This window comes from Triturus cristatus, chromosome 7, assembly GCF_964204655.1.
Source record: "Triturus cristatus chromosome 7, aTriCri1.1, whole genome shotgun sequence".
Taxonomy (NCBI): domain Eukaryota; kingdom Metazoa; phylum Chordata; class Amphibia; order Caudata; family Salamandridae; genus Triturus; species Triturus cristatus.
This window is the reverse complement of record NC_140590.1, coordinates 1,663,976,748-1,663,989,298: the sequence shown is the minus strand read 5'-3', so window position 1 is coordinate 1,663,989,298 and position 12,551 is coordinate 1,663,976,748. Positions and strand designations below refer to the sequence as shown.

General features: G+C 42.7%; 1 protein-coding gene across 3 annotated transcripts in view; it reads left to right on the top strand.

Annotated features, from left to right (window-relative positions):
• ADRM1 (ADRM1 26S proteasome ubiquitin receptor) overlaps positions 1-12,551 on the top strand; it is a 54,165-nt gene that overhangs the window by 3,717 nt on the left and 37,897 nt on the right. For 2 of the 3 annotated variants that reach the window (XM_085619762.1, XM_085619760.1), the window contains exon 2: positions 1,531-1,559. The exons of the other annotated variant lie outside the window; for it this stretch is intronic. Coding sequence is in view for 1 of the 2 variants with exons in the window: in XM_085619760.1 (XP_085475886.1) it covers positions 1,531-1,559 (29 nt within the window). In the remaining variant the exon portion in view is untranslated. The remainder of the gene's footprint in view (positions 1-1,530; positions 1,560-12,551) is intronic. 3 annotated transcript variants of the gene reach the window in all.

Genomic DNA, 12,551 nt, shown 5'->3' with positions numbered 1-12,551 from the left:
TGTTTAAACGCTTTTCAGCGGGTAGCACACTACTCTGGAACCCAAACAGGATTAGTGGGGAAGTAGTGTAGGGAAATATAAAAATTAATTTGAGCGGTGGACATGTTAGTCTGTTATTTAGATTGAAAAGGAATAGTGGAGAGATAGAAGAGGGAAGTGTTTAGGAAGTTTTTGGGGGGAGTTCATAGCAGTAGGAGGTGGTTTGGGATGAGTAAAGGAGAGATGGAGGGGGAATAGTCGGAGAGACTGGTTTAGAAAGGCTTGTTTGGGAGATTTGAACATTAAAAGAGTTATGAGATGATACACGGAGGGGTAGAGGAGGCAAGAATCTAGAAAGGGTTATTTTGGGGATCATAGTAGTGGAATGGGGCTTGGGATGAGTGAGAGAGTGCAGGTAGAGGATATATTGAGAAAGGTATAGGGTAGTGCATTGGAGAGAGTAGTAGAATGAGGTGTGAGATGAGTCCGAGTTGAGGTTATTTTGAGAGGTATAGGGTGAGATATAGGGTAGTGCATTGGAGATGCTGAATTAAAAGCAAAGTAATAAACATATATAAGTAGGTACACAGAAGGTATGTATGAGGAAGGTTGTATATGTAGATTTAACTTGTATTTAAAAAACTGACTTTCAAGTGTTGCTGTACTTTATTTTTTTTTCTAATAGTGAAGCAATTGTAGATACATATTTATTTAAAAATCTACTTATTTAGCCAGTCGCCTATACACAGGTTAAACATTAATAATATAACTATAAGAAATATGTACATTTGTTAAGCAAAACTAACAAATATCTATATTTAAAAACCTAATTATACACGTTTATACAAAGCAATACACATATGTAGGTACATGTCTATAATCCAAACAAATGCGTCTATACAGATGCTGTATATTTATGTTTGAGTATGGTGGTTATGTGGGGGAAGAGCCAACTCTTGATTAGTCTTCTGAAGATAAGGTAGCTATCATTGGATCTTATGTTTGAGGGTAAAAAGTTCCATAGTTTGGCAGCTTGAACAGAGAAGCATGTGCCACCTATGTTTTTTTTCTTGTATGGTTGGATTTTGAGGCGAGGTGCCAATCTAGAGCGGAGGTTCCTTTGAATGTATTTTGTGATTTTATTCCTGATGAGCAGTCCTGTTCCATGTACTGCTTTGTGGTTGATACAAAGCAGCTTGAATGTGGATCTTCTGACAATCTGAAACCAATGTAGGGCTTTCAAGGCAGGGGAGATGTGGGCTTGTGGCTTTGTATGTAAGAGTAGTCTGGCAGCAGAGTTCTGAATCTGTTGTAGTCTTTTCATAGTTGTTAAAGGTGATCAGTGGTAGATGCTATTGGCGTAATCGAGTTAATATAGAACAAGAGAGATAGTAGCCTGGACCTTGTGTAGAAATCCCAAGTGGTAGAAGATGCGTCATAGAGTTTTTATAGTAACGAAGCTTGATCTTGCTAATTTGTCCACTTGGGCATTCATTGATAACTTGAAGTCCATGGTAATTCCGAGGTTTCTTACTTCCTTTGATGCTTTAGGTGGTGTTCCCAGATCATCAGGCTAAACGGTGAGTGGGTCATAATTTTTGCAGTCGCCACACGTGAGTATTTTCATTTTGGAAGCATTCAGTTGAGATTGCTGCATGTCATCCATTGATCCACGGCTCTGAGACAACTGAAAATTTATGAGTTTCTAATGTCTTTGGGGCTTTCCAGTTTAAAGAGTAGTTGTGTCTCATCTGCATAGTTATAGCACGTGAGGTAAAATTGATTGCTCAGTGCCGGTAACGACTACATGAAAATGTTGAAAAGCATGGGTGAGTTGATAGAGCCTTGAGGGACCCCTGTTTTGTGGAGCATAGTTTGGAACAGAAAGGGGGGTATGGACGACATTAGTCCTGTTGTGAAGGTAGGATGTGATCCAGTTGAGAGCAGTCCCCTCTGTTAGCTTTGTTGAGTCTTTGTATTAGAGTGTCATGGTCAACTGTGTCAAAGCCAGCTGAGAGTTCGAGAGAAGTAGTGCAGCAACCCCGTTTTGGTAAACTGTGTTCTTAAGGTCATCCCAGATGGCAACAAGGGCAGATTCTGTGCCTGTTCCTGGACAGAATATTGTCTGGAAGTCTGAAAGTATTGAATTATCTTCAATGAATTGTGACATCTGGGTGAATGCTGCTCTTTCTATCAGTTTGCCCAGGAAAGGTCCATTTGTAATCGGTCTGTAGTTGTCTGAGTTAAGCGGGGTTATATATTTAAGTTTCTGAACCAAAAAATTACCAAGGTAAAACCTCTTGGAGAAATCAGGACAAGAAAACCCAACACAAATATAGCAATTAGGACAACAAGAAAGCCCAACCCAAATATTGCAGACCTGACTCAGAGCCATCAGACCCCAACTACTAAGCCAAGAAATCACATATTTGAATGGTTTCACACCCCCAACACTCGCCATAAGGTACGCATCTGACCCCCACACTTTCAGTTCGGAGACGCATATGTGCAGCTTTCGGATCGCCATCTGCGTAGGAAGAACACAGTCAGTCACAGATATACTCAGTCCTTGCTGGCTCAGGTCCACTAATTTTTAGTGAAGCCTCTCACCCACAGAGGTGAAAACTAGCAGGGGAGAAAACAGCTCTATTACCATAACATCAGTGCCGTAACTTTGGTGCGAAAAAGGGGTATGATGGAGTCTAAAAAGGACATGGTGGTACAGGGGCTTATGGCTTCAGCGGCCTTCCCGATTTACCTAAGAAGAATGGAAGACGATGGGAAACCTGTGTTCGGGCCAGTGGACTCAACCAAAGCCTTCATGAAATGACGCACATGGACAGTGGATGGAAGGAAGCACATGGACGGTGGATGATGATGAAAAAAGACAGCTATTGATATTTTATTCCTTGTCTCCCGAGGCGCTCACCAAATATCTTTAAGACTAAAAGGATAATTCACCCACCCACACCTCTAAATCTGGAAATCTGTGACGCAAGTAGAGTCCCCACTACATTACAAAAAGCCTCTTGTTGACCAAGCCCATTCCTTAGAAACTTACAAAAGTAGACCACTCCATAGACTGTGCTTCAAGCTATACAACCTGTTGAACATTATACTAAGAAAGGATACATTTGGCCTCTGGTAACTAACAGCATTCAGGGATCACTAGGTTAGCTACCAGGTACAGAGGTGACTTGGGATCACAGGATTGGTGTACATGGAAGGTATCTCCAAGGTAAGATTGTATACAAAAAAGGGTTTCTATTGGACACATGCAGCACAGGTAATTGCATCTCCACTTTGTAAAGCACAAAAGGGTAGACAGGAAGCACAAAAGGGTAGACAGGAAGCAAGTATATGTTCCCTATAGCTGCGCAGCGAGCGGGAAAGAAGCTCTTCTGTGAAAAGACATGAAATGGACATAAACACTGACTAAGTAGAAATGTCGCCCTGGAGCTCCTTAATGTTGGGGCTTTTCTTGAGGCAATTTTAGTAAAGAGCTTTCACAAAGACATGAGGTAAATGTTGAGATCATCACAATCTTGTTCATCCTGCTGGGCTAGCGACGTAGTTGAGGACGCCGCCATATCAAATTGGGGGCGGGTGAGAGCCTTTGCCTATAGGCCCATGCTCTGATACCTTCGGGTCTAGCAAGCGCTATATAAACCTATAAATGAATAAATAAATGTGAGAATCAGTCAAGATGGCACTTGGGACAGGGAAGGCAACAACCAGGTACCAAATGTTTTCCCAGTATGGATCCTGGTCAGTTTTGGGTGACATCTCATTTTTACAGTCTTCTTGGTCTGGGCTTTTACAAAACGTGCGTACAGGTAGCGGGGTTTTTTTTGTTGGTAGGATGGGGGTAGGAGGGAACACAACTTGTCAGTGTTCTCCCACCCAGAACATTAGGGAATGCAAGCAAGCATTCTTGGAGAGTATCAATGCTTCCCACCTCTAAATCCCTCTTCCAGAAATAAGACGGTTCTAGTGGATAACAGAGCGATACCAAAGGGGATGATGGACGGAGCGTTTGAGCAAATCAAACACTCACCCCCAGTCAACTGATCTGGGTTTAATACATCCTCATTCTTTAGCTCACTCCACCACCCCAGTTCAGACATGGCCATATGCAGATCAGTCTGACCCTGTGCAGCATGTTGTTTTTGCACTTGTCACCCCGAGTGGGACGGGTATGCACAGACGTGGGTCCGTGCTCTCCATGCCACTGGAATCAAGCTATCCTGGCTAAAGAGGGGTGAAACCCCGAAACCGGTCCTAGGATGCTTGTTTCCAGTCCAGGGGGGACCTGGCTTGGCAGTTCCGGCTGGACTGTTCCCATGAAGCACAGGGCCAAGACTGATTTGCATATGGCTGGGTTCAAACTGGAATGGCATGGGGAGCAAAAACGATGGATTTAGGCCCAGATCTCTGTATTGGGGTGAATGTATGAGATTGTTCTGCATTCTGTCCATCAACTGTTGTTTTTGCTCTAGTGGATAACAGTCAAGGTGTGCAATGCTTTTCTACACTCTGCGCCGACATCTTTAAGCATTCCGGTATCCCACAGTGTGACCTTGACTAAGGGATACATACACCATGGGATACATACACCATGAAAGGCTCCATGTTGTGAGACATCGGTAATCTAAACTGTCCCGCATGCTGCCAGTCAGATGGACACTTCAAAGTGGGAGATATTGATTAACAACAACATGAACTTTCATGGCTGAAAGAAAACATACCTCACTTACAAGAGTCCTTATAAAGCACAGAGAAATCAGGCGGGCAAGGCGGTATGGATAAGAATGGCAGAGTTGTAAGCCACATTGAAAATACTGCAGACAGATCTTTCAGAGTCTGTAACAACTCAAGAACAATTGGGATCAGATGGGTGATAGATTAGAGAAACCAAAATGCAATACAGAATTTTGCCCATGGGGCAGATTTTTTATTATCACTGGCTTCAAATGAGGCATTATTCTAATATCAAATGACCTTGAGAACGAAACGGGGATAGAATTTCTCTTTTTTTAAAACCTCTATCAGTATTTCAACATGACATTATGTTATGAGTAGGAAGTTATGGAATAGGCGGAGTGAGGGTTAAAATGTAATCCAATATTCAACCTTTCATGAGAAGACTATTTGAAGGAGGTGTTGTCAAAAGGGCCACACAGTCGGTCTGAGGAACAGGGCGCAACTGAGGTTTAGAAATATTAACACTTAGCAAGAGGTGCCATAAAAGGGAGTCTAGAAAGTGGATGCTGCTACAATTCCATAGCAACTGCATTTCTGAATGACGTGGCCCAACTCGCGGAAAAAAAGATCTGTAAAGTCATCAGTGCAGACTGAATATGAACAAGCATAGTTGTAATAGTAAAATAACAAAAGTTTCCAAAAAAAACGAAACGTGAAAGGAGACTACAATTAATCCAGGCTCCAGGGAAGGGACAGCCCCACAAGTGGGAATCCTACCTACGGAATATGCCCCTTAAGCAAGCAAATATGGATGACAAGGCAGCCAGTGGTTAGTAATGGGCATTCTCCAAGCCCACTGATAGAAAACAAAAGGTCTCGAACAGACAGCCAGTGCGCTAGCTAGGTGAGACCTAAAAGCAGACAGGCAAGAAAGGCCAGACCATAAAGAAGTCACTGTGCTTTTAAGCTGAAGGCAAGAGCATATTAGAGTACAGGAAAACAAGTCCATCCGGCAACAACCATGAGAATAGACTGCAGCCTCGCAATGTTATACCAAGTGCCGAAAAGAAATCAAAAATCCTCTAGAGCCCAGGTATAGTCCCCTAAGAAAAACCCAACATCTCCCTATCCCTACAATCATTAAATTAAAAATAACTATTTAAAAACAAGGGTACCCAAAATACACCAGAAAAGGAAGCCAGGAAACTACAGGGTTTGTGGTGAAACAAATCCATATAATACAGCCTCATCTAACTTGTTTGTGCAACAATCAATTTTACCCAAACACCCTTGGCAAAACCAATACTGTTTACTAGCATTTTCTTCATACTTTATCTGCTCCACCTACCATACATCACACATTTTTCTGCTTATTGGTTTCCACAACTTTCCTAGCCAATAAACCCTCATAGCTACTCTATTCCTCAACTTGCAAAGATCAGCTAAAACAGTATTTGAAAGAAGAAGCCAAGCAAGAGAATTTGATTTCTCATCAACACAGGAAATGACATGGCAGCTGGGACTACTCCCCCACCCCCCCCTGCCAGGACCTACTTAATGACAGCTGCATCATGGGCGCACTGCGGGGGGTGCCAAAGGTAAGCCCGTCTGCACCCGGACCACGTCTAGTGCAACAAACCCCAGTCTGATCAACGGCCATCGATACTCTGCACCAACCCCATAGGTCGGTAAACACAGGACACCGTTCACCCAGCTGCTGCCACGCAGCACCTCAATTGGGAAACAATGACTCCTCTTGCGACCATGCGCTGGCAGTCGAGAACTGACCACATTTTGCGCCCCAACCAGTCCGACTTACATCGGATTCTAATACAAGATCTGGTGCGGTAGTGACAATTGCTATTCCGTTCCAACTTCTAGATGGTCAAACCACCACTGGAGGTCTGAGCGAAACGCCTAATCTAGAGGGATGACATCTCCATATCTGAGACCCTTTTGGAGATGGTGAATTTTGAGTCTTTGCAACGCTCAATAATGTAGGGGACCTGGAACAATGGCTTTCATTGAGGAGGCCAGAAGACCTACTATTCAGGCAAGTAGCCTGAGTGTTAGAGTGGAGTGCTTCAATGCCAGAGTTATTGCTTTTCAGATAAGACAAATTGTCTCTTTTGTAAGTTGAAGTGAGTTGTCTAAGTCTATTACGAAACCTAGGAACTCCATCTGTCGATTGTAATGCTGAGTTGTCCTTGTTGATGAGGAAACCTAAGTTTTGTAGAAGAGATATCAAGTTTGTTGGATGTGATACCAGCAAATCCCTGTCTTGGTGTAATAGAAGGAAATCGTCTAGGCAAGCAAGCAATCTGACATCTCGAGCTCTCATGTGAGTTATGATTAGTTTCAAAACCTTGGTGAAACCAAGGATATGAAGAAAGGCTGCAAGGACGGCTTTTGAACTGATAAAATGTGTTTTTCCATTGGAATTGAAGACCTTCCCTGAATGAGTTTGAATTAAAACAAAGAAAGGGGGGTTGGCATAATTTGTTGAACTGGTACATCGTAAAGTTCTATGCAATAGCCCTGTACTGTTTTGGAAACCCATTGATCTGAGACTATCATACTCTAAGCAGGAAGAAATAAACTTGTGTGCCCTCCCACTGGAAGAATGCCAGAAAATAAAAAGCTTACCCGAGTTCTGGGATCCTATGTTTCTGAAACCATGTTTCCTGAAGTCTTCTGTTGTTCTGAGGGTAAAAATGTGGTTTGTAGACTTGTTGCCATCCGAAGGAGCCTCTGGTCAGATTAAACGCAAGTCTTGAGATAATAGTGGCCAACAAAGTGCCTCCTGCCTTTCTCGGCTCTACCAAAAACCTGATGGTTATACATTTTGTGTAAAGAAGATTGCTCTTTGTCCATGAACGCGAAAGTAGCCACATATTTACTCAGCTCTTTAATAATGATTCGCCAAAAAGCAGAACATTTGCCTCCTGACCCACTTCTTTGGCTGCCAAAGTGCTTAATTTGGGGGTCAGTCTTCATGAGCAATTTCTTACTTCTTTCTTGTTCCATGGCCAAATTGGCATTACCTAAAAGACAAATCGCCCTCTGGGCCCAGTTGGTCAAAGTGATGGGATCCACTTTGGTGCTCTCAATTCTTGCCTGTTCCGCCATGTCCAAGATACTCGTTAGAGGACCCATGAGATATAATGATCAGTCCTGGCAAATGGTCTAGGCTCCGTCTACTCCATTTGTTGGGTCTTTCCCAAATTTTGTAAAGGATAACCACATATTTAGAGTGGCAGTAATTTTATTGGCTAAAGAAGGACGTGGGTGTCAAAAAAAAAAAGCTGATTACGGGAAGTTTTTTCCAAAGGTTATCTTAGTTTGTTAGAGTCCTAAAGAGGCACATGTTTACAATGAGACCATTCTGTAGAATTTGGGTGACGGATAAGAGTAGGATCAAATATCCGTTGACTTGAAAAATCAAGAAGAGTTTCAGAAGTATTACTAGAAATAGTTGTTGATGACTCTCCCAATTCGTTAAGAGAAGTTTTACGCCTTTTCTCCGCAGACCCAGATCATTATGTCGGAATCACCCTTATCCATATCCTCATCAGTCACCCAAATTGTCATCTGTGTTTTCTGAAGGACGTTTTTTTAACTCTTTTGGTGTGAATATCTTTAAAATCCTTCACCAATAACTTTTCCATGGAGGCTTGGAGAGTCTTAGAAATACTTGCCATTGAATCAGATACAGCCTGTTGTACTGGGTCCTCTATAAAAGCATCTGAATTGTCTTTAAACATTTGAGCATCCTCGGAGTAAATCTCCATAATAAATGTATGGCAAATGAAAAATCTAAAATAGAGCGCAACAAATAATTATTATATGTATATATTTAAACTTATTTATGTATCTAAACTTTTATTCGCAATATCGTTTTAGAAGGTCTGCAACCCTAAAGAACTATCGGGTGTGTAAAACAGACACTCCTAACACCAGTTCGAAAGGGTGTGAATAAAAGATGGCAGGCAGGCTTGTAGGTGTGTCAATTTGGAAACGGAGGCGGCAGGAAGAAAGACACGGCTCTCGCAGTTCGCGTCGGCAGCCTCCGCGAGTACTGGATACAAAGAATGCAGCCTCCGACACCAAGGACATTTTTCAGAGAAGAAGGCTGCGCAGCATGGCACAACATTGACAGAAGCGTCTCGGTACCACTGAGAAAATGGTTACCGCGCAGAAGAAAGACATTGGGCTAAACGAAGTTAGTATTAACTCTCTTCACCAGAGTTTTAGCTATGTCAAAATTATATAGTTTCAAGGGAAAAGTTAAAACTGAGTCTCCTAGAATGCAGGCGATAAATATAGAGCCCTTCCTCGTAGAGAAACAGCATCCATAGGACCTCCGTTATGAAATTAAATTCACACAGACTTGGATCGGGGCCCCAGCATGTGCTGGTACCGGCATTATTTTTTATATATCTTCATCTTAACAATCATAATTTGACGTGTAAGTAACCGTATATTATTGTTAGAAGGAATAGCCCTCCATAGTAGGACGAATAATGTAAAGCAAATGCCAGGATTTTAAGGAAAAACGATAATACTGAGTAATAATTATAATAAGACAGATGAATACAACGTTAAGGACCTGCACTAACATTCGGGCACTGATCCATGGGACATAGAAGAAGACTGAAATACAACAGTAAGGTACAGGAGGAGTACAGGACTGTGCTAGGCAAGACGTAAAATCAGATGCAGCCTTCAGAGTGAGGTGGTAGGGAAGAGCAGAGGATTGGGCATGGAACCACAAGAGAGACTGAGTACTGTTGTAGAGACACCCTACAAAGACTAGCGGAACTGTTAGTGGGTCATTGGCATATCAGACCTACCAACTCTCACGGTGATACCGCGTGTCACGATTTCAGCTCCTTTCACACGGTTACCTGGTGAGGAGACAATATCACACGGTGGCAGGGAAAATGGAGACAAATGCAAAGAGTGGATTTCCGTCTCCTCTTTCTAGGCTTTGAACAGCCGATGTTCATTAAGGGATTTTAAAACACCGAATACATTGGCACTAGCCTCAGCAAGCTTTCTGTTTTTTACCTTCCGGGATGGGGTTTCGTACCTTATGGCCTTAGGCCTCGCCTCTCTCCAAGGCCCCAAATCTTTCTCGCACAGTTTTTTTTTTTTTTTTTTTTTTTTTTTTTTTTTTAAATTAAGTAGTAAGGTCTGATATTTGGAAGAATACTATACCGAGCCATGCAGATTGGATCTAGAAGAATGACTAGAAAGGACTTTTAACTTTATCACATCATAGATCTATAGAAAACCACTTTAGTGCGTTGCCCCATGTATTTGATAATTGATGAAAAACTAATTTACTGAGCCAATGGGCATAAAGACTAGTGTACAATTTGACACATGAGACCATAAGAATGATTGACACCTACACACTGGGCCTATTAATATGTTAGAATGCTTGTTCAAGTGCCATCCAAATAAACATGATGCTCCGAGGCAAACTGGTCTAATTAAACAAAAAGATCCACTGGAAAATACTAGAATGCAGAGATAAATTTGCTTAGGCAATATTGAGTTGTGGAATTAAGCATTAAAAAATGTTGTACACAGAAGGATTAGGGGAAAAAACAAGGCACCAGGTCATACAAACAGAACAGATACGGGAGTACTAAGTCCTTTGGCCAGATAAGGAGATGAGTGACTACAGCATTGGTCTACAGGATGTAGAGAAATATGAGCGTCTAGGGCATTGACAAATAGCCAACTGCAATAGAATGTTCCCCATCTTTTGGGGATGTTGTCACTAATGATGTGTTGTTTCTTGATGTGTTTTTTGTACAGCTTTATTAGGGCTCTGAAGGGCTGGTGAGGAGGAAGGGATGGATAAAGACACAGAGGGGTGAAAACGGAAGAGAATGATGTCATAGGGAAAGAGGAATCGTGTTAGGCCATGTTTTATTCAATCTGTTGCTGGGTAACTCAAGAAGGGGCGGACTAGAGAAAGGAAATTGGTTTGTGGGGTAGGGAGGGAACCAGAAAGGGAGTGCAGATAATCCTATATTAGACTCATTATAAAGATTGACTGACAGTAGTATAATGAACTGTGTTATTGGTGGAAGCTGGGTTTCTGTTGCAGTAAATCCCCCCCACCTTTGCCTGACTACTGATGTACTTTGACTTTTGTGCCTTGGGTCCCTGCCAATCGGGTTCCCAGGGCCTGCGTTCTTTCCCAAAACTGTACCTTGTACCCCCAATTGCCACCTCTCTGGCTTCATGTCAGTCCCTTGTAAAGGTACCATGGGTACCAAGGGCACTGTGGCCAGGGAAGGCCTCTAAGGGCTGCAGCACTTATTGTGCCACCCCTAGAGGCCCTGTACCTTAACACACACACACACTGCCATTGCAGGCTGCGTGTTTTGGTGTAGAACAAAGTGAAAACTCGAGATGGCTGTCTGTGTGCCATGCCTACAACCCACTGTCCTGGCATAGGTCAGCCACCCCTCTAGCTGGGTGCACTATACAAGTGGTGAGGGTACAGGTGCATGATCCCTGTACCCCTACAGTGACTAGTCAAATTCTTAGACATTGGAATTGCAGTAATGCCATTAAGAGTATATGGTGCTGGGAGTTTGTCATTACGAACTCCACAGCACCATAATGGCTTTACTAAAACTGGGAAGTTTGGTATCAAACTTCTCAGCACAATAAACCCACACTGATGCCAGTGTGGGATTTAATGAAAAATGCACTCAGAGGGCATCTTAGAGATACCTCCTGAAAAACGACTAGCCTCTGGTGGGTTCCCTGACTGGTACACACCAGCCTGCCACCACGAGACATGTTTCTGGACCCCTGGGGTGGGAGCCTTCACTCCCTGAGTCCAGAAACCAAGCCTTTCCTGGGCGGAGATTGTCACACCTCCCCCAGGCCAGGAAAAGACATCTGTGGTAGGGGAGCTTCAAAGGCTTTGCAGCCTATGTAACACGACCCCCAGCCTCTCCTGCTATAAGGAGCAAGCCCCTTTCCTATCTCCAATCCTTTTTAGCTTCAAGACAAGTGGGAAAAATTAGCACAGCCCAGATGGTGTGCCCACGTCTGCCAACCCCTCCCCTCAGGTGAGGTAGGCGAGGTGAAGCCCACTCTTCAGTGCCCGCCATCTTGCAGATAGCAGGCACTCACCAGTCGGGATTAGGGATTGTGCCCACTCACCCACGTGGGGTGAGGACACCAAGGGTGTAGTCTTCCTAGAGTCAGTAGCCCATTGGCTACTGACTTGGAAACCCCTAAATACAGTATTTAGGGGGCAGCCCTGAACCAAGAAGACAGATTGAATAGAGGAGTTCAATGGATTACTAGTTCCTGTTAAGGAATTTGATACACACACTGAGGATTTACTCGGAGGTCGAAGTGTTTACCTTATGTGTGTATGGGACTATCTCGTAGTCGAATTGCTTATAATTATGTAGCAACCACTAAGTTCTAAGTTTGGGGTAGGAAGGAATGTATAATCATGTGTATTATAATGTATAATGTATTTAATTGTTTTTTGTTAATATTTGTGCAATTGGTTTAATTCCTTTTTTTGGTTGTATTTGTGTATTTCATTTGTTGGTAAGAATAAGAGAACAATTAAAAGAATTTATAAATTGTTCCCATTGCAATCAGAGGTGGTATGTGCAATAATGTTAGTAATTCAACATGAAGGGACTTTGTACCAAAGAATAGGATTTAATTTGTATGTGTCCTATTGAATTGTGTGCTATATCGATTCCTCCACATAATTTCATGGTATAGTTGGATACTTTTTGCCCAGATGTGGGAGGAGGATTAAAACAAACCCCTTTGTTATATATGTTCCAGTGTGATATCTAGGCATATCA